Source organism: Eutrigla gurnardus (genome assembly GCF_963514095.1).
Source record: "Eutrigla gurnardus genome assembly, chromosome: 18".
Taxonomy (NCBI): Eukaryota; Metazoa; Chordata; class Actinopteri; order Perciformes; family Triglidae; genus Eutrigla; species Eutrigla gurnardus.
Genome location: NC_139929.1, coordinates 6211002 through 6232234, shown reverse-complemented (window position 1 = coordinate 6232234; position 21233 = coordinate 6211002). Strand labels below are relative to the sequence as shown.

At 44.0% G+C, this 21233-nt stretch overlaps 2 protein-coding genes across 2 annotated transcripts; one reads left to right on the top strand and one right to left on the bottom strand.

Moving 5' to 3' along the window:
- Positions 1-2485: 2485 nt before the first annotated feature.
- On the bottom strand, positions 2486-5231 carry myca (MYC proto-oncogene, bHLH transcription factor a). The gene is made up of 3 exons (XM_084033703.1): positions 5015-5231; positions 3970-4658; positions 2486-3663 (listed from the first exon to the last, which is right to left on the bottom strand). The coding sequence occupies exons 2-3, from the start codon at positions 4622-4624 to the stop codon at positions 3038-3040; spliced, it is 1281 nt and encodes a 426-aa protein (XP_083889829.1). The 5' UTR covers positions 4625-4658; positions 5015-5231; the 3' UTR covers positions 2486-3037.
- A 6530-nt stretch (positions 5232-11761) lies between these two features.
- Positions 11762-21018, top strand: ankha (ANKH inorganic pyrophosphate transport regulator a). The gene is made up of 12 exons (XM_084033586.1): positions 11762-12444; positions 13488-13704; positions 13854-13972; positions 14203-14286; positions 14398-14568; positions 14667-14801; positions 15376-15468; positions 15552-15644; positions 18451-18580; positions 18717-18840; positions 19062-19161; positions 20093-21018. Exons 1-12 carry the CDS (start codon positions 12349-12351, stop codon positions 20219-20221), a joined length of 1491 nt encoding a protein of 496 aa, XP_083889712.1. The 5' UTR covers positions 11762-12348; the 3' UTR covers positions 20222-21018.
- Positions 21019-21233: the final 215 nt, after the last annotated feature.

Below are 21233 nucleotides of genomic sequence, written 5' to 3'. Positions count from 1 at the left end.
TACTGCAAAACCACTCCAGTGAGGAGAACAAGCGGTGAAGGCTAAATATTTCTGGTTTCCAGCTCCTCAGATTCACTTCTTTATTCGCTTTTACGTCACTTCACCAGACGTTTCAATATATGGTTGTTTTGAACCATTTTCTGCACTTTTATAGATGAAACATTCGTTGAATCCATCACTAGATTCATTGATAACGAGAACAACCAGCATCGGTTTGTGCTTCTCATGTTTTAGTGTTTAGAGTTGAGGATTGATTTATAAATAAGTGAAGAAGAACCAGGGATGGCACCTTGACAGGAAACGAGAGTGTTTTATGGAAATACTGTCAGAGAAGTTAAATGCAATGCTTCTTTATCTTTAAGATGTAACACCAATACATAACACAGCGGTGTAGGAAGTATTTACAAGTACTAATACCACACTGAAAATACTCTGTTACAAGCACAAGTAAAGTAAAAGTATGTAAGTATATAAGTGCAATGAGGAAAATAAAGCATTACAAGTAAAATCAATGTAGAAAAATCATATGTGTGAACCTGAAACCAAACGTGTATCTTTTTTTCTTTTGATGAATCAACAATTAATTTTGGCTGTACTTGATTATATTACTGTTAATTTATAAAAACATCATATTTCAGAGGCTCTTTGTAACGTAAATAAAGATGACAAGTAACTGTGGTGAACTAAACAAAACTATTCCAGCACAGAATTAGAGACACAAACTGGTGTCAGCCACCTGTGCATCAGGTGTCAACAGCTCCAAAAAAGACTTGTTTCATGTAAATTAGTATGAAATATTAACAGGAACTCTTGTAAATTGATCGTCTATGCAAGCAGTGGTTCAATTTCCCAAATAAGAAAGACTCTCCGGATGCTCCTGACAACTCATTTCTGCAGGTTGTTTTGCAGATGAAAAGCCATTTCAAGTGAAAACTTTCACTTTTCACCAGAATCAAGTCCAGTTTTAACATGAGATGTCTCCTCAGAGCCTAGATCTTGTTGTTGTGGTTGGACATCATCTCCAACACCTTCAGGGGGGGTGGATGCACGTCGTCATGGAGGCTTAGAACCGGGGTCAGCCTGTTGCAGCACCCTCTCCCCACCACAACACACAGCCCTGCCCACCCACAGTCCTGCACGTGCACTCATCCCCATCTTTTGTGGTCCTCCACCACCACCACCACCACCTCTCAGGGATGCCTTCACACAAGCAGCACTAAATCCACGATGAAGCAGCATCACGGTGCCTTTTTATCATCTTTTTGTTGTGACCACTGACAGCAGCAGACAGAAAAACAATGCTTGGAGCAGCTCCGTGGAGAATAAAGGCATTGAATAAAACAGGAGCCACAGCAGAGCATGCATGCAAACATCTCCAGCAGCGGTAACAGGAGTTGGTCGGGCTATAATAGAAGCCAGACGGGGAAAATAACAATAGCTTCACATTAAACGTCTGCAGAGCGACTACGGCTGCTTTAGATGAAGTTTGCATCGGGCACTTTGAACGCCTCGTGATATCATCCTGATCAGCGTCATCTAAAACAATCCCTTTAACATCATGAACGCAGTCGAGGCGTAAAAAAACATCTCTTACCGCTTCACTGTCGGGGTTTTGTTGCTGCTTTGTCGCGTTATATTCCCTTTTCTTCTTCTTTGTTGTTGTTTTCCTGCTGATGATCAGTCGGCCGTCTCACAGACACAAATCTCGACCTCACTTCCATGTGCTCGCGACCAGGACCACGCGCTCAGGGGGGGGTGGGGGGAGGGAGGGAGGGGGGGAGAAGCGCTCGGGATACGGCGCGTGACGTCACGGCGAGACTGGAAAGCCGCTCGGAAATAAATCGACGCCATATCAACAATAACAAGTAGGCTCGAGCTGTTTACCACGGAATGCATGATGTGGAGACACACATGGTGCGTTTAGTGGTTATTACTGATACATTTATTTATTATATTTGTCTAATATCTATAACTTATAACAGCAAAGCTAGAAAAACAACCTGGAAATGTCTTTGCATTTTATTTGAATCTGATCTGAGACATAAAATTAAGGGATTTGACCACACAAGGGAAGTGGAATATAGCCTGCAGTCTACACGTGTACTTGCAATGCTCGGGAAGAAAAGCATGTAGGGAAGTGAAGTCTTTTCAGCATCAGTGGATGCTTCAATGTTTATGGTGCACATTGAGAGCAAATCAGCCAATTCTCAGCTGAGTTGATGACACTTTAGCATCAGTAATGTTGGGATCCCTTCAATAACAAGCACTCACTTGGGATCAAATGTGCCATATTGTGTTACTTTATATATTTGTATGTATAAACCAGAGACAAAGGTCTGAGCTTACCTTCTTTATGACCCAGAACTGGGATAAGAGAAAATATCGAGTACATTTAACCAATTCAATTTAATGTAGTTTTATTGTACCTGAAGTAGTCACAGCGAGTGGAGCTTCTAGAACAACTCAACGTGAGCATCTTCATCCACGTCAGAATAATTATGAGTCATTTATGGGTCTGGTCTCCTTCTGCTGAACCCACCCTACAGCAACATGTACCAGAACATACGTAGGTATACTGGGATGAAATGTGTGATGTGTGTTTTTCAATGCAAGAACGAGGACACAAATGCAAGAAAAAGTTTTTTTCTTTTCTTTTTTTTTTTATATTTCAAAAAGAATCTAGGAACATAATGGAAAAAACAAACACTGGGTCTGAACATCCAGACAATTGAGATCCAAAAATACATTTTCTTAGGAAATATTAATTATATACAAAACATAAAAATTTATATTTTAGTTCGGGCCCCTCAACAGGGTAGCCCCATTTTTTTTAATTTTTTTTTATATTTTATTAATAAAAATAAACTTTTAAATATTTAATCCACCCATAACTTCAATTGAGGCAGTTTTAACATTGAAATCAAACAAGATTCCAAACAACTTAATCCACTTTGCATTTGCATGCATCAACTGTACACCCTAAGTCTTGAACTTGCATAAAAAACAAAAGGCCAAAAAGTCTATGATGATTCAAACTTTAAGCGCGAGAGCTCTGCAGCTGTGCCAGTCTCTGCTTCAAGAGTTCACTTTTCCTCCTCAGTTGTTCCTTGAGTGAGAGGAGTCTCTGTTCGTCTGACTGCATGTTGTAAATGCACTCCGCTGCCTTCTTCAGGATCACCACTTTGGCCGCCTTCTCGTTGTTGGCCACTTCGGGGATCTCGTCCCGCAGGGCGAAGAAGCTCAACTTGAGCTCGTTCCTCCTCTGGCGCTCCAGAACGTTATGAGTCCTTCTCTTGTCATAGTCCTCCGTGTCAGACGTCCGCGGGCTTGAGCACTTGCGGTTGCTGCTGATCTGTTTGAGGACCCTGCTGTGGCCGCCGCCGCCGCCAACGCCGCCGCTCTCCAGCTTCAGCTTCTTGACAGCCGGCTGCTCGTGCCTCATGGATGGATGGGCGGCGTAGTTATGCTGGTGGGTGGAGACGTGGCACCTCTTCAGCACGAGCGGGCTCTGGTGCCTGGTCTCTGCCGGGCTGGGGTCGCACCGCTTCACCGCCTGCCTCTTCTCCACTGTGACCACATCGATCTCCTCCTCTTCCTCCTGGTCCTCCTCTTCATCATCATCATCCTCGTCGTCGTCGTCATCATCATCTCCATCCTCATCTTCTGCAAAACACACAAAAAAAACACAGATTTAGCATCATGGTTGCATTCAGAGGGAGGGGAGGGAGGTACAAGCTCTCCTTCCACATCAGTTGATTGCCAAACATTGCAGCCTCCAGCTAATCTCACAGTACAACACCACATGCAGCACGTTTCCACCTCCCGCCTGGACATCTGACTGTTAGTCACATGGAATTAAACCAGTTTATAATCAAACAGTGGTAGGCTATAATGTGTTTGCCCAGCCCATGAGGCACAGTACTAATTGCGCAGGTGCGACTGCATGATGGGTGCTCATGCACATCTTACCTGAGTCGCTGCAACTGCTGCTGCTGCTGCTGCCGCTGTTGGGCGGCGTGTCCAGCCCCAAATCCTTACTGGGCGGCGTCCCGGCGCTCTGCTTGGGCGTCTCCGCGATCGGGTACGGGAAAACCACAGACGGGTCGATGCACTCCGCCGCCGACGTGTTCAGGTCCTGCAGGTAGCTGCTGTTCAGCCGCCACGCAGCCGCGCCCGCGGGCTCCGCGCACTCGCCCGCCGCCGACTCCTTGCGCGCGGCGTGCAGCGAGGCGAGCCGCTCGGACACCACCTTCTCCAGCTTGGCCGCGGCGCTGAAGCCGCTCCACATGCAGTCCTGGATGATGATGGACTTGAGGAAGGTCTGGGAGTAGTCCGCGTCGCAGATGATGCTCTGGTTGACCGCGTCGTCGCCCAGGAACTCGGTCACCATCTCCAGCTGATCCGCCGTGGAGGGGAAGAGGCTCGACAGGGACGGCCGGCGGCTCGGGGAGAGGGGAGGGGTCGGCAGCAGTTCAAATTTCTTCCAGATGTCTTCGCTCGGTGCCGGAGGCTGGAGCTGCTGAGGGTAGAAATTCTCCTCCTCGTTGTGGTAGTAGAAATACGGTTGAAGGGAGTCGTAGTCGTAGTCATAGTTTTTACTCGCCAAAGTTGAATTCAGCGGCATGTTTGTCTCTGTTGTCGTTGTCCTTATTGTGAAGCTGGTTGAAAGAATAAAAAAAAAAACGCGTGATTAGATGTTTATTCTAAAAAAAAGAGAAAAAAAAAAAAAAAGGTGTGCAGGATCAAAGCAGCTGCTTGACACCGACCCCTGCTCTACAACATTCAGTGTAAGGAACATCACATGGTCACTCCAAAACACCCAGCCTCTTGTGCACGCCTTGCATGCATGCACGGTTTGCTGCAGCAGCAGGTGCTCAACCGGGGAAACTGATAGTGAATCAAGTGCAAAGAGGGGTAACCCCACGTTTACTTAACTGCAACTGACGATGAAATCTAAAAAAAACTGTTGTGGAGAGGGGTGTAGTGCGAGCTGCAGCGACACTCTCTTCCTTACCTTTTTTTTGTGTTTTTTAGATTTTTAAACCGTCTGCGGAAGAAGACGGGGCGAAATCCACCCAAAAAACGCACCAAAAAACCGAGCAGGAGAGTTATTCCAATGCGAAAGCAGCATTAAATCCTTCCGCGGAAGTGTCGCGGAGCATGCATGGGGAGTTGAATGGCTGCACCAGCTACTACCCGGCAGGACGACGTACAGTCTGTCATCAGCAGCGTGAGAATCACAGCTGAGAGCTCTGCCGGCTGCAATAAAAACGACGCGGCACTCTCTTCACTCTGCGCCTCCGCCGTGTCCTTCCGCTGTATCCTTCCGCTCCGTTTTTCCCGCCGGCCTTGGAAATCTCACACACCTCGAGATAATCCCCCCCGCCCCCACGCTTTTTTTTGTTTTTTATCACCGGGAATAATCCGCACCCGCATCGGGGTTGATTAATACTCGAAACACACGTGCGCCAATCGGTTATTTCGGTCGCTAAATTGTGCTTTATCTTGAGCCCTATTTAAAGTGGGAGGGGTCATAGTAGAGTAGAGCTTCCATTGACTGGAGACATGCAAAAAATACTAATGCCGGTAGTAGTGGGAGATAATTAGGGTGAGTTATTGTGCTGCTACCCCGCCTAAAACATCCACAAACAGCTCGTCATATTGGTTTTTCTCACATAGTTAATTAATAACTCACATTTATTACCTAAACGTTGATTAATTTACCTGTTTTTTGTTTGTTTGTTGCACAAACCCTTGTATGTAAATTATAATAAAAATGGTAGAAGTGAATGTCTGCAGAAATGCAACACATTGAACACGCCAGGTTCAATGCAACGCGATGCTCGCAGGTGCAGCAGCTTACCTCGATCTGTCCGCAGCCACTGACAGCTCTGAAACAGGTGAATTCAACAAGCAGGACTCAGTTTGTAATGTATGAAAAGGACCAATAAGAGGGTGTGTGTGTGTGTGTGTTCCCGACAATGTAAATGGAGCTCGGGGTTTTGAGGCTGGACAGATTGGCACCAATTAAGTACAGGAAGGAAGCAATTAAAGGAAATCAGATGGGTACCGCAGTTGGATGGTGGTGGTGCCCTTCTGTGTCTGTGATGGGGCGGTGGAGACGGGGCGCATTGAGCGGGCTCGGAGCGCCCTCTGCTGGTCAAAGTGCTCTGGGCAGCAGCCAAGTAGGAGAAGGGTCAAACCATGGAGGTGAACATAAAGTCCACCCACCTTCCATGAATTTATTGATTACTGGCTGAAAGTAGATTAAAGACAGATTGCTGTGTACAACACTATAAACGGCTCAGTTACACAACAGTGAGTTATTGTTTGTTTTATTGGGGTTACTGGGTCACTTCATTTAAAAATAGTGCTGGATTTTTTTTTTTAAAAAAAGGACATTTATTTACTTTCAGTTGATTTATTTTGATGGTCAATTTCTTTTCTTTTTTTATTATCTCAGACAGACCTCTTTCTACACTTATAAGTAAAACCATAATAGTGGAAAAATGTTCTCTAAGTATTAAGTATGTAATTCTAAAAGCCACATTTAATTTATATCAAGGATGGCATTTAGAGTTTACACAATAATATTTTCATTTTCTGGGGGGATATGCCAGCATTTTTCTTAAAGAAAGCAGATCAACCTATTTATTTATTTATTAAAAAATGACCAAAACTACGCCCTTGATGTATGTCTGCGATTCCATTCTGTGTGTTTAAGATCTTGATCTCAACCACCCCACCTGTTTAAAAAGTGCTTTTTTAGCATTTGAATAAAATAACAAGTAAACCCTCTGATTTAAACAAAACTCACGACATAACTCAGACAACAATCTAATGATTGTTAAATTAAGTGTCACACTTTTTTTACTCAACTAAATTTAGTGAAGTTAGTAAGTTACTATATAGTTTATAGTCTTATTACCACCATTAGAAAACAAGGTACCTTTTTGTTTTTTTTACACCGTCTCCCTTTACTTCTAACCCCTTTACGACTACGTGAGATTTTATTATAAGGTATAAGGAGTGTCTACAAGCTCACTGAGCGATATGTGGTTCACTAATGTTCCCAGGCACAGAAGTGTCCACTTCTTGAGGCCTCAGAGGAAAAAACAAAATCAATAGCTGAGCGAGCAAATGGAGGAGAGCATGGAGGAGGAGACAGTAGAAAAGGAGAGGAGGAGAGATTTCTCGTTATCAGGGGGGAAGTGGAAAAGAAAAGCCAAACTGAAATAACACCGCCTCTCCTCTCCTCCGTACACATTCCTCCATCCTTTCCCTGCCTTCTCTCCTTTCCTCACTCCGCGATGCCCTGTGGAGGATAGCGATCATAACCGGCAGACTCATGTGTTGTGGTCATTGTGTTTATCGGCTCCGGATGTTTCTTGTGTTACTGTGTTTTTTCCGAGCGTCTGGAGACACAGAGGGAAGCTTTGAGACTGGCTGGCATCATTTCCTCAGATAAGTGGAGACTGGAGGTGCCCTGGAGAAGTTTGATCCCCGTTAAACTCGTTCTACCACTTTTGATTGACACGACAGCAAAGTGCAGAAGTTTTATAAAGTGTTTAAAGGACCGTACCAGTGTTACTACATGTCATTGTCCATTGACAACACTGGCTTAAATAATCTCTACCATGTTTACGATAAATCATTAAATGTTAAAATCCTCCTTCTAGCGCAAATTCCAGTTCAAAATTAAGTTATTGCAAGGAACTATTTTTCCAGGCGTAATAACATTCAACCCAACGGCTGGCTTGGCTCTGTTGTGATTGACAGCTGAGAGGGCGGAACCAAAGTAAAGAGAAGGTCAACAATTGGCTGAAAGGTACACCTCGAGCTTGTGTTAATTTCTGGCTCGTACTGACACGGCTCAACAGCCAATCAGAGCCAGCCAGAGAACTTTTGACTGCAGATACTGATGCACACAAGATGTGTTGAAGAAGCTGCTGGAGAGAAGTCCGCCTTTAATGCATATTCAGTATATGGTGTCAGTCGTTTCCTTTTCCGTGTTGCCATTCAACAGGAGAGGCGACGCCGACGTGACCTTAAAGGTCAAGTGGCAGCGTGTGAATTCATAAAGCCTATCAGCAGACACGTGTGGACGCATCTGCTTCTCACTCAGTCAGGACTCAAGTCAGCGCGATGCCTCGGTTCCGAGGCAGCAAATCAATGGCTGCTTCAGCTTCGTCGGCGAGAGGAGGCTGCCAGCGAAGCAGTCAGCAAGGAGAGCGCGGCACATCTGTCAGACCACTCAGGAGCTAATTGTGTCATTAATTATTGACGGTGACAACGGGTAGTTATTGACAAGGCCTGTAACCCGCGGTACGATTACAGGAACAGACTCAGTTTGGTGTTTCTCTTAATAAGATGCGTTTCTGCATGTGTGCAAACATCATTTCCTACCATTTCAAACACTAACACTAATTAGTGAAATTTAAAGGTACCACTACTTGTCAGAATCTTTTTTTTTTTACTGTGCAGGTGCAGCAAACATGGTAAGTAACCCTCTTTTGTAAAAATACTTAACATAACTTTGTCTCCTTTCTCAACCCCTGATTCTTTCTCTGTTTTAAGATTATTTTTTAGTATTTCTGCGTCAAACAGAAAAAAGATGAGGGAAAAGGCCCGAGGCTGGATTCAAACCCTGGCACATTAGTGCTCTGACTGGAATATAACATTTACACAGAGACATTAAAGATTTAATATTGAACATAAAACACACCATAAAACACAAATAACTAAATTATTTGCATCTCGTCTGGGATGACGAGAGGCCCGGAAGACGTTCAAATCAGGCAGCGAACAAAGTAAAATAAAACCCCACATTTGTACATTTCAAGTGCCGTCCCATTTCTATTAATGTCTATATCTCGAGCCCTCGCAGCCTCAACCATTTAACAGGTGATGTCAGTTAAGTCCCTGAGGGTTCGGGGGCTCAAAAAGATAAAAACAGGAAGTGCTATTCAATTTCAGAATTGTTCGGGCACTAATAACTCAAAAAAACATATTCATTCTTACACTGAGCTGATAGATAAAACAGTAAATCCAGATAATATAGTATATGAATACTAACTCATTGTATCTGTGATGGATGTTTACGGAGTCGTGGTTCAGGTTTTGATTGGTGGGATGAAGATACCAGCTGTTAGAAGAGGATGACTCTCCATCCAAAAAACCTGAAGGGGAGGCCGACAAATAAACATGAGGGGGAGACAGTTTTAAGAGCGCCATCTTATTCTATCCTTCTGAAAACAACATAAATCAGCTGTGAGGGAAAACACCTGAAAAGTGAGGAGGTGAGTGATATACTGCTAAAGGAGACATCCAGATTGCCAAGTCTCCGCATTCTTCGACTCACATCTGCTCGTCCACCTCTGACTCTCTCTCTCTGCGGTTTAGTACACGGCCAGAATACTCAATAATAACATAAATAACATACTCAGCATTTCATTTGATGAGTAATATTTGGGTGAAAAATCCAAGCAGAAGTTTCCAAGCATTTTAAAGCCACATTTTTACAAACAATATTGTTCACTCATGATTATAGATGACACTGAATGAGAGGTTTTTGCATATTAATGTCCAGTGCAATATCACAAGAACATATGGGATTCTGACAAATCATCAGGTGAAATAAAATATCAGTGATAGTTGTGAGGATGAGGAGTCGTTTTGAGAGTTCGGCTGCTGATGTGAGGTATTTCTAACTGAACTGATTACAACTTAGTCAGTTGTAATCCTAGCGTGTGTTGCCCTTAAATGACCACTAGAGGGCGTGATGCATCACCTGAAAACCTCCATAAACAAACCACTCAACCTTTAACATTTAAAAACTGTGATTGACTAGTTTCTCTGCTGCAATGTTTCTTCCTTTGTTCCCTTCGTTGTAATTTATAAATTATAACGGCACTCTAACTGTACTTCTATTCCATATTGTAGTTTCATTTCATTTCAAAAACACATTTATTCCATCTTACTTTGTATTGCACATTGTTTTAATGTAATTCTAATGCTTTTTTTGACCATGTAATGTGCTGAAACTTGCTTTATAGATAAAGCTGACATTCATTACAGTAAAAGTAAATACAAAACATCACAACAGGCTACTGTACTTTTTCATTGTTGTTTGCATCTATTTGAAAATGTGACTAATGTGTACGAACATCTTTCTTAAAACCAATTCTTTGTTAACATTAACAACCTTGCATCTCAAATCTCTGGCTGCCAATAATACTAAAGTACTAGAATGTATGTCATGACTGCTAAACGTCATAGACTTCCTAAAGTCAGAGAGCCATAAAGAAAATAAAAAAAATAAAAAAATCACAAAATGTTGTCGTTATAGTCAGCAAATTATTGATTTAGATGAGTTATGAGAGGCGTCTGTCAAGCCGGAAGGTCATACGAGGTTTCCAACACCTCAAAACACAAACAACCTGTTTTCGAAGTTGTGAAAAATACGTGTTGATGCCAATAACAGCGATCTTGAGTCACCACCTCTGACAGCAACTGCAAGAACAAACATCATCCTGTGCTGACATGGCAATAATATTGATGTACCGGTATGTAGGTATATGTTAAGTCATTTGAGGTCCTGCCTTCTCTGAAACATTTTTTTAACAAGGATACCTGGGCACCATGCCATCCTGTGTTATCCAAACCCCCACCCACACACTAGTAGCCAACTACTCCACACTTCCAGACATAAAAACCAGCTCGTAAACAATTGACATTCAAAAAGAAAACCACAAAATTCTCTGTTATTGGATTAAGCAATAGAAGTAATGAAATCCTGACATTATAAAAAATATAAATATATATATATTGTAGCTTTAGGATTTAATGCATAAAGCAGGTGGGAGCTCAAACATCTGACTTCGGTTACAGCAGCGGAGGAAAAGTGGGTCTGCTAATAAAAGGCTACGTACTACAGACGCTGCCACAGGCACCAAGTAGACACACAAACAACTTTGTGTTTTGACTGAACGTTACGGACAGTGGCATGTTTCCACTTGACATTAACTTTACACAGACCGAGCAATCCTGTGTGCGGTAAACAGACAGTAAATTAATGGCTAAATGAGCATTCTTCTCAGGTGAAAACTGGAAGAAAGCATTAAGTTGACCTTTTTTTTAGTCATACCATTGTTTCCATGGTCAAAAATGAACTTTTATCCTGAAAAGCTCACAGATCTCATACAATCCAATCTATTACAAAATAACAACACAAAATTCACTCCATTTATGGGATTGCATGTTTTTTCTCATTTGATCACAAACACTTTCAGGTTAGAGTTGGTGTTGCAGATACAAAATATATACAAATATACATTTTTTGATAGAATTTGGTCAAATACATCTATTGCAGAAAAAAGTACATTTTAGGAGAAATTAAATTTATTTTGCTTAAAGTTTTGCCAATGTTTATACTTATCTACATTGCTGCTGCCTTTTCCTCTAATGTTTATTAGACATTTTTATTTTTTCGTTATATAAAAGTAAACATGTCTTGAAGCCAGCTTGTATTTGTTTTGTCCACTAGGGGTCAGTGTTTCACTAGATATGGTCATGGCTCAGTTGTTTATTCTAAATATAACTGCTGTCCTTAAAGGAGGGGTACAATATAAACATGAACAAATATGTATTCATGTGTTATTTTACCATTTAAATCCCCAGTTTGATTCAACTGACCACCTTTGTACCAGTCCAGTTAATACACAGACACTCTCAGTACTCAGCACCGTTCCTTTGTGTGTGCTCTGGTGTAAACACACATATGCAGTCTTTCATGAATAACACAGGTCAGGTTTAGACTCGCTGATGATGTCACGGCCGGGATGCCTGTGCCCACGTGCGGGGCAGCGGTGATGTAGATCCTCGGGGAGGGGTCGACAACACAGAGAGAGAGAGAGAGAGAGAGGCGCAGTCAAACGCGGAGCCATAAAACTAACCCAACCCCCCCTTCTCCTCCTCATCGGATTATCGCTGTGACTCGGTGAACGACGTGGTGGGACGTCTTCCTCTCTCAAATCCGGCGCTGTTTTGATGTCCGCTCGCGTCTCCTCCCACCCTCTTGACGATGGTTCGCGAAGAAGATGCGCCTGTCTGAAATTGCCGTTGACCTTCGCCTCCTCTCAGCAGCAGCAGCAGCAGCATCGAAGCGGAGTGAAGCGCCGCCGCGACAGCAGCGCCCCGGCTCTCGCCGCTGCCCCACGTAACCTCCCTTTTCTCGCCACAAATACAGGTGCAGGACTGCCTCTCCCGGCCGCCAGCCTTTGATTCCCCTTTTTCCACCCATCAAGACCCGAGGCAGATGCCCCTCGCTCTGTCGTCCCGGCTTCTACTATGGTGGAGTTTCCATCTCTCAGCCCTTACTGGCCTCTCATCCGCTTTCTGGTGCCTTTGGCGATCACCAACGTTGCCATCGACCTCGGGGAACAGGTAACGTAACTACGACTGTAGCCGTGCCCTTTGCTAGCAGCGGCTAACTGTTTGTTTTATTCCGGAGCGGTGACAGTTATGTTTCAGTGTGTTTTATTCCGGAGCGGTGACAGTTATGTTTCAGTGGGTTTTATTCCGGAGCGGTGACAGTTATGTTTCAGTGTGTCAGCTGCTGTTTTTTTTTTTTTTTTAGCTCCAGGAAACACCGACACCGTTTGTAGAAAAAAAAAAATCGCCCCCCTTATTTCGTCAGTTAACGGTCGCTGGCTCGTGCTTGACGCTCGCGCTAGCTTAGCCTGAAAGGCGCCGCGAAGAAGAAGAAGAAGACCTCCATTAGGGTTTTATATACATTATTTCGGAGAGGAAGGAGAGGGGGAGGCAGAAAGGGAGGCCCCTTGTTTACACTGAAAATATGTCACTTCAGTCACCGAAATGCGTTGAGCTACTGCGGATTAACGAGCGGCACCACTCACTTCATTTACTTTGACATCTGATTACTCGGTAAATCAGAGGCCCGTTTTATTGGATCACAGCGAATCATGTGTACAAATGAAACGCACCCGCTATTTGATTTCATATTTCATTGTCACAGTTTCCTGTTTGGACATTTCTTGTCCTTTCTCAGTCATACAACCATTCTGGCTTCCCCCAAGAGAGAGAGAGACCTTGAGCAGAAAAAAAACAAAAAAAAAACACACATTGTGGCTGGGAGATGTTGGGATTACGCTTATGTAATGTCTCTGTTAGCTGGTATTAATAGCACACGCAGTCCTGCAAAAGGAAAAGGGCAGCTGTAGAGTTTAACGTCCAGACATTATGAAAGCAACAGTCAAAGTTCTCTTTTTTTTATTGTGTCTGTAAAACACCAATGCATGTATGCATTTTGTATCGACGCAGGGGTTTGTGGTGAAGCACCATCTGGTCAGAGATAAAGATAAGTCATTGTCATGTGAGCTGGTCACGCTGCCATACTGAATATCTCTTCCCCCCCACCCCTCCTCTCACTCTTTCCACGCCACTTCCCATAACGCCGTCTTCTCCAGGCCCTCAACAGGGGTATAGCCACAGTCAAAGAGGATGCGATCGAAATGCTGGCCAGCTACGGGCTGGCGTACTCCCTGATGAAGTTCTTCACCGGACCCATGAGCGACTTCAAGAACGTGGGTTTGGTGTTCGTGAACAGCAGGCGGGACCGGAGGAAGGCCGTGTACTGCATGGCGACGGCCGGGGTCATCGCGTTCGTCCTTCACATCTTGATAGGTGCGTGTTTTTAAGGGTTGTTTGGGCATCAAAAAATCAAGCTTTTTGGTGTTAACCTTAACTTTCTGCTACTCAAAATAACAAAAACAGCGTAGAATTGATCTCCCGTAGCCTCTTCTCACCAGTGGGTTCCTCTGTTTCCTCTTTAGCTTACACAGACTTAGGATACTACATCATTAATAAGCTCCACCATGTGGATGACTCTGTGGGCCGCAAGACGAGAAAGGCTTTCTTATACCTGGCTGCATTCCCTTTGTTGGATGCAATGGTGAGTGTACAGTATAGCCTGATTATTCTGCATTAGCAGTCTGACATTTCATCATGAAGTCATCGATTTTAAACGCACCTGACGTAGAAATAGCTGCTTTTTAAATCCTCTGTCCATGCTGCTGCCAATTGATAGTGTATTCCCTGCGTTAGAGTCCAAAATAGAGCTTTTGTTTTCGGTTTAAAAGCTCAGTGTCTTGGGATAACACTTCCATTGTTCTGCTTTTGAAGGCGTGGATTCATGCAGGGATACTTCTCAAGCACAAGTACAGCGTCATAGTCGGCTCGGCCTCAATCTCTGATGTTGTGGCCCAGGTAATGACATCCATTCTTTTTCAATTCAATGCAGAAGGCTTCATTTGAAGAGTTGTGTTTTTTTGTTATGTGTGATTTTTGGCTCTTAATTGTCGCTGGTGTTTCCTGCAGATTGTGTTCGTGGCCATTCTCCTCCACAGTAATCTAGAATGTGTGGAGCCTTTACTCATCCCGATCCTTTCCCTGTATATGGGTGCCTTCGTCCGTTTCAGCATCGTGGGCCTGGGTTACTACTGTAACATTCACGACAACATCCCAGACTCCAGTGGACTGGATGTCGGCGTAAGTGATTTTTTTGTAATGACAAAATGAGGATACAAGGTGTGTCTTCTCTAAAACGAGACTGGATTCATTGGATGTATCTCGAAATCCCCCCGCAGGGCGATGCCACCATCAAAAAGATGCTGAGCTTCTGGTGGCCCCTGGCCCTCATCCTGGCCACTCAGCGCATCAGCCGACCCATCGTCAACCTCTTTGTGTCTCGCGACCTCAAGGGGACCACCGATGCCACAGAGGTGCGTGGATCAGGAGTTTAATTCATCAAACATATCTGACCTGTTCTACAAAGCAGTGTATTTATAGACTGGTGTTTGAGGGACGTGACAGCTTTGTGAAGCCACCGGACCAATTTTTGCCTCAAGTTACTGCAGATGAAAAGCCAGATGCTAACAAGCTCCCTCTGGAGCGTTCTGGTCAAACAGAGACCCTAACTACTAGAGACAACACAAAGCTGTTTACCAGAATGAACTGGAAGTCATCCACAACACTGGGTGCCAGTGGTTTGGGTGATTCACCATGTTCATGTGGAACTCAGGCCATGATTACACTGAGCGAAAACATTTCTACTGTTCCTGACACTGCCCGACGTTGTTTGGGACACAATAACAAGCTCGGGGGGCTGTTATACCGCCATCCACTTGTGAAAAACCGCACGCCGCTGGGAAAGCGAGAGACACGTGTGTCGTGTCCTTTTCCGGCTATTGTTAGACAGCCGTCATTAATTTAGCCGCGCGCGGCGCATGTGGTGTTGTTATCATTAAAGTGGCGGAGTGCCGATGACTTATAGCTGCCGTGTCTTTGTCATTCCAGGCTGTGGCTGTGCTCACGGCCACATACCCCGTGGGTCACATGCCCTACGGTTGGCTAACTGAACTGAGAGCAGTGTACCCGGCCTTTGACAAGGTAACCCAGACTCCTACTACTAGTGTTTTTGCTGCAGTAGTGACAGTGTTAATAGCGTTCTAATGTCGCTCTCTCGTCAACAGAACAATCCCAGCAACAAGCTGAACGCGGCCACCCCCGTCACCAAGTCTCATATTAAAAAGTTTACATCCTGCTGTCTGGCACTGTCGCTCACGGTAAGATGAATGTGTTTACTCTCTGAGTTTGGCATGGGTTCGCTCAGAAAAACAGTTTGATTTATGGTCCGTGTGGAACCAATTCTGCACGGTGTTTTTTTTAAAGGAAAAATGTATGTGGTTTGGAAGTGAAACTCATAATCAAATGACAGGAAACTAATCAGCAGAATTTAGATAATCGATTCATTGTTTCAGTCAACTATTCAAGAAATGTGGAGGATTTGCAGCGTTGTTATATCGTTATACATTATATAGAGATCTGATCTTTCAAATTTAGTTTATTCTGACATTTTATATTAACTGAAATAATCCAGTTTCACTTCAGGCTTTACTGTAATGTAGACACAAAACACTAAGACTCACTGTGGTAGTTGATGCAACTAGCATGAGGTTCCAGCCTGTGTTTTCATAATAGGCACAGTGTATATGTTTACAGTCTGTAGTGTCCTTCATTGACACCTCTCCTACACGCATCTCCTAAGCATTTCTACTTTAAAACATGTAATAAAAATACCTCATTATACCACATACGCCACATATTTGACAGCAGATGTATTATGTGGTTTTAAAACTATTTCTGTACATGCCTATAAAAAGACACATCGCCAGCGAGCAGAACATTTCCCCCAAAACACGACACCTCCGCGGTGTTTACCCTTCTCTAATGCTGCTGCACCACAGATGAAAAGATACCGAGTGTAGGCCAGGGTTCAGCTTTAATTCTGACATAACTAGTCCACTGTTGTGCAGAAACATGTTTTGACACAGTTTTTTTTTTTTGCAAAGGTTGCCAAAAGGCAATGCTGTCAAAGCTTCTCCCGCTAAATAATCTCTGAACTTGGCTGCTTCCTCGGCAACCTTTAGGAAGCACACGTTCGGGTTTGTTGTGCTGCTACAGCTGTGCATTAATGTTTAAAAAGGGGATGGCAGCTCGCGGCTTACAGGCAGAGTGATTGCACTTTTCCTTTGCCCTCATTTTGTGGTTTCAGGTTTCAGAGAGAGAGGGAGACACTAGGGTGGAATTTGTGAAGAGGCTAAGGGGCTTTTGTTTCCCCTCAACGCTAACACCCAAGCTTTAAGAGCTTAATAAAATAGGCATTCACGTAAAAGCTATCGGTTAACGCATTCCAAAACCGCCTCGCAGGTGGACTCTATCTGCTGAGCAACGAGTGCTGCAGTCACACTGGACACTGCTGCTCAGTGGTTCTTTGTTTTTCAGCCTCATGTTTGGATGATTTTGCCATCAGATCAGCAAGATTGCACGGGCTCTCTGATGATTCAAGCAAAGTGAACGTCTGCTCGGAAATAAGGAGCTGTTGCCCCAGATAGTTTTCGCAACAGCCCGAATAAGAAAATCAGGAAGTTGGTGGGCAAGGTTGGGTATTTTAGGAGGAGGAGGAGGAGGAGGAGGAGGAGGAGAGATGCACACCAGATGTGGAGTCCCAGAGCTGTAAACATGTATGAGGGTGTGTGTGCTCGACACAGCACGACAGGCGGATGGGTATGTTAAAAACACGAGCTCTCATGTCGGGGCTTGTTGTGATTACACATGCAGGAAAGACGACGTAATAGGGGGAAAAAACAGCAGAGGAGGCAGACAAATACATTTGAAAAGGGAACTGAGTAACGTCCTGTAACAAGCCATTTCATCTCATGAAAATAGACGCTGCAGTCTGGATGTTTCACCTTGTTCAGAGGGTCCACAGCCGAGTTAGGGGAGACGGATGCTTCCCTTCAGCCAAACAAATTAGCTATGGGCCATGGGCTGTACTGAATGAAATCATCAGTTGCAAGTCATCTGTTTGTATAATATGGTTCAGAGGCTCACAAACCACTTAACCACATTAGAAAGGCTTTTGCGCAATTAATTTCCTATTACGTCTGATAAGACAGGGAGGATGCAGAAAGGCTTAATGAATTCATCGATTTTTGTTTCAGCATAGTCGTACTTCATCTTGTGCAAAGCACAAATGAGGTACGATCCAATTTAGTCTTGGAGCGATTGAGTTGAAGGTGGTGTTCTTTCATGCGTTTTGAGGTCTTATCGAGGCCGACTGAGGTCCGTGCTGAGACAAGTCGGGTCGTCTGGAGGGGAAGGACTAAAGGAACTGGGTTTCATCAGTGTATATTGAGAAGACAAGGGGACCGTGCACTGATCCTTGCAGTACCCCGTCAGGAAAGACCTGACGCTTGGAGTCCTTTCCTCGCCACTTTGACTGATCCCGATCAGCTCCTCGCTCAGATGCATGAATGAACAGCATGATTGCTGGAAAGCTCAGTATTTTTTCCGTATCCAGGTTTCAGAGGCCTCGTCTGTGTCTGGCTAGCAGAAACGTTGATGAAATCAGCGGACTGAACGAGGACTGCTGGAAAGATTATTTTTGAATGACAGGAATATTCTGGGAAAACACCTTTTATGGATCTTTAGGCTCCCCTGGTGCTTGTTTTAAGTTCGGAGTACACTATTTATGCAGTTTTAAACAAATAGCTGTTCTATTCACGTTCAGATCAGACAGGTTTACACCTTCTGTTTAACACTCTAACATGCTTATAACACAGTTAGCGGCTCTAAGATGCTTCGGTGATGTTGCACGTGCCTCGGCAACTGCTTCCAGAAACGATAACATTGTCCGTCACGTGTTTGCTCGCTCGCTGGTTTTGTGCCGAGCTTCAAAAAGGCCCCACATTCAATCCGAAAGCCCCTTGAGTTAATGAACTAATGAAATCTAATGAGGCGTGCCGGGCGACTCTATTGTGGTGCGAGCGAGCGCACAAATTAATTTGCTTTTGTCCATTCTGTGTCCAGCTTTGCTTTGTGGTGTTCTGGACCCCACACCTATCGGAGAAGATCCTGGTCGATGTCATCGGAGTGGAGTACGCTTTCGCTAATCTGTGTGTGGTCCCGCTGCGGATTTTCTCCTTTTTCCCCCTGCCAGGTAAGACACTCGGATTAGATGTTTTTCAGCATCAGTTTGCAGCTGCGCTCTCCTTCCTGCTGTGGTTTTTTTTTTTTAGCCGGGGCGTAGCTCGGACCAGTGGGGTGATGTTTCCACTTTGTGTGTGTGTTTCCAGTGACTGTTCGGGCTCATTTGACTGGATGGCTCATGACCCTGAAAAAGACCTTTGTGCTGGCCCCCAGCTCCGTTCTCCGCATCATTGTCCTCATCACCAGTCTAGTTGTGCTGCCTTATATGGGGTAAGTCAACACTTCAGAGAACAGTGTCAGGGTCACAAAGGTTAGCACGGTGACTCAGGCTCACCCTGTTAATTCATACAGCATCGTGTGTTTTTCTGCTAAAATGTTTCAGATCCTTCTTGCTTTTTATTCCTGGAAACATCAAACAGGAGGATGGTTTTCACTTCCACACCTCCAAAAATAATCCTTTTTTTTTTTTTTTGTAATGCTTTGTGTTCCAGGGTTCACGGGGCCACGCTCGGGGTCGGATCCCTCCTGGCTGGCTTCATAGGAGAGTCGACAATGGTTGCCATAGCAGCGTGCTATGTTTACCGACAACAGGTGAGAACACTTGGGTTCGGCCTCGTTGGAAGCACCAGATTACACACCTTATTCTGTGCTTTCATCTATAACCAGGAAACATCCCTCACTCATTATGATCATCCTGTTTGGTACAAGCAAGCATGTAATTGAAACTAATCCAGTCCCACCCACGAATCCCTGCTGGGAACCGTGGGTCGGAATAGCCAGAAAAGCATGCTGGCTTGCATATTGAGAAATGCGACGGGAGACCGTCGGACATCCTGGTATGTTTGGCAGACTGCATTTGACGTCCTATGTATTGGGGCAGATGACATTTTTTTCTTTTCCAATTCCTATAATAAATAGCATGGTAATGGCTATAGGAACGCACACTACATATTCACAGTTAACGTCTCACCGATTTGTCAGGAAACTTTGTCTGAATGTATTTCAGAATTAATCAGGACATCCAGGTTTTCCTCAAGTTCCTTATTATCTAATCACTATCTTATCTAGTATATTAGAAGAATGACCGTCTTACTGGCTGCATCCTATTAAAGCTTAGGTTTATTTAGCTTATTTACATTTGTTTTATCTCCATAATTCGAAGGGAGGCTTGCACATGATGCTGAACAATATACTCCATTTACAGTCTGAAAAGTCCCATGTTACCACTGGGATTTTTCTTTTTTTTTAACCTTTCCGTCTTTAGAAAGAGCCTACTGTAATCACAGCCAAGTCTTAATATTCTTATCTGTGTCTCCAGTTTGTAATTAGTTAGTGCCGACAACCAGAGGCATATGAGGTTATTGGGTTGAGGAGGGTCCACACGCTCCTGATTACCTCCACGTCACTGCCTTCAGGACGGGATTACTCCTCCAGTTATACTACGTTCTTCCACGTGTAATCCATTAGTTTGGCAGTTCTTTGCTCAGTGACTTGAAGGATTTTGTGGTTTTCATTCCTGCAGAAAAAAAGCGAGATGTCCAGTGAGCTGGTGGTGGAGGGCGAGGACTCCGCCCCGATGAGCGAGGTGTGCTCCCGGACTCAGATGGACGCCATCGAGGAGCTCCAGGAGGAGGAGGAGGAGCAGGAGTGAACTCTTGACTGCAGGGAAAGGAAAAGCCGGTCTCCATGTGGAACTTTGCTGAAGAAGAGACTGCCGAGTGTTTCAGTGCTGGAGAGGAGAGAGGACCCGGGTATGGTTTGGTTTCAGAGGTTCTCTCCCGACAGACAAAAAAAAAGAAAAAAAAAGGACGAGCACTTCTTCCCGTCGACCTACACACCATTAAAGCACACATTGTAAAGAAAGCCATGCACCTCCAAGTTTTCATTCATCAACGTTAATACCGTGATGTCTTCCGACCTTTTTCCCCTCGTTTCTCATAGTTTTGCATCATCACATCAGCAGGTGTATTAACCACTTTCATGTGTTTACTGGTAAACAAGGGAAAACAACGCAGGAGAACCTTTCCTCCTCAGCAAGAACGAATCGTCTGTCGAGTGGTAGTGGAGTTGCCAAAATACAGAGTTAATAATTTTATGTCATTTTATCAAGATTAAGCGGCAAGGCCTTGCTTCGATTCAATTATAGAGATGTTGTGGGACTTGTTGGGTTGTGCAATTGTATTTTACATACAAACGGTGTACAGATTATTGTTGTTTTATATAGGTAATGCAATGTGTATATTTAATTGCTCAGAGGGGTCGGGAATCCCTCCTTATATCATTGCGTGTGTTTCAGAATACAATTATGATTGTTCACTTTCCATGCAGTCTGGGAGTCCATCTACTTCTGTTTTGCCAAGCATTTTCCTGGTAGTATTCAGGCCGTCATATGTACTGTATATACTGTATAGGCATTCTTATTTGGCAAATAAATTGCTTTATTATTAACCCTTGTGTGCGTTATTGACATTAGCTTCAGATCCTTGTTATTTCCAATATTTCCCCTTTTAAATAATGTGTTGAAAAGTACCCTCACCCCTTTTGGTGCAACTTTAGATGAACGTGACAAGAAAATAAATAAAAATAAAATGTAAATGACCATAAAACGGGTGGGTTATGTACTACATTTCTTTTACTTGCCAGAAAGTCATTGACAGACAAAA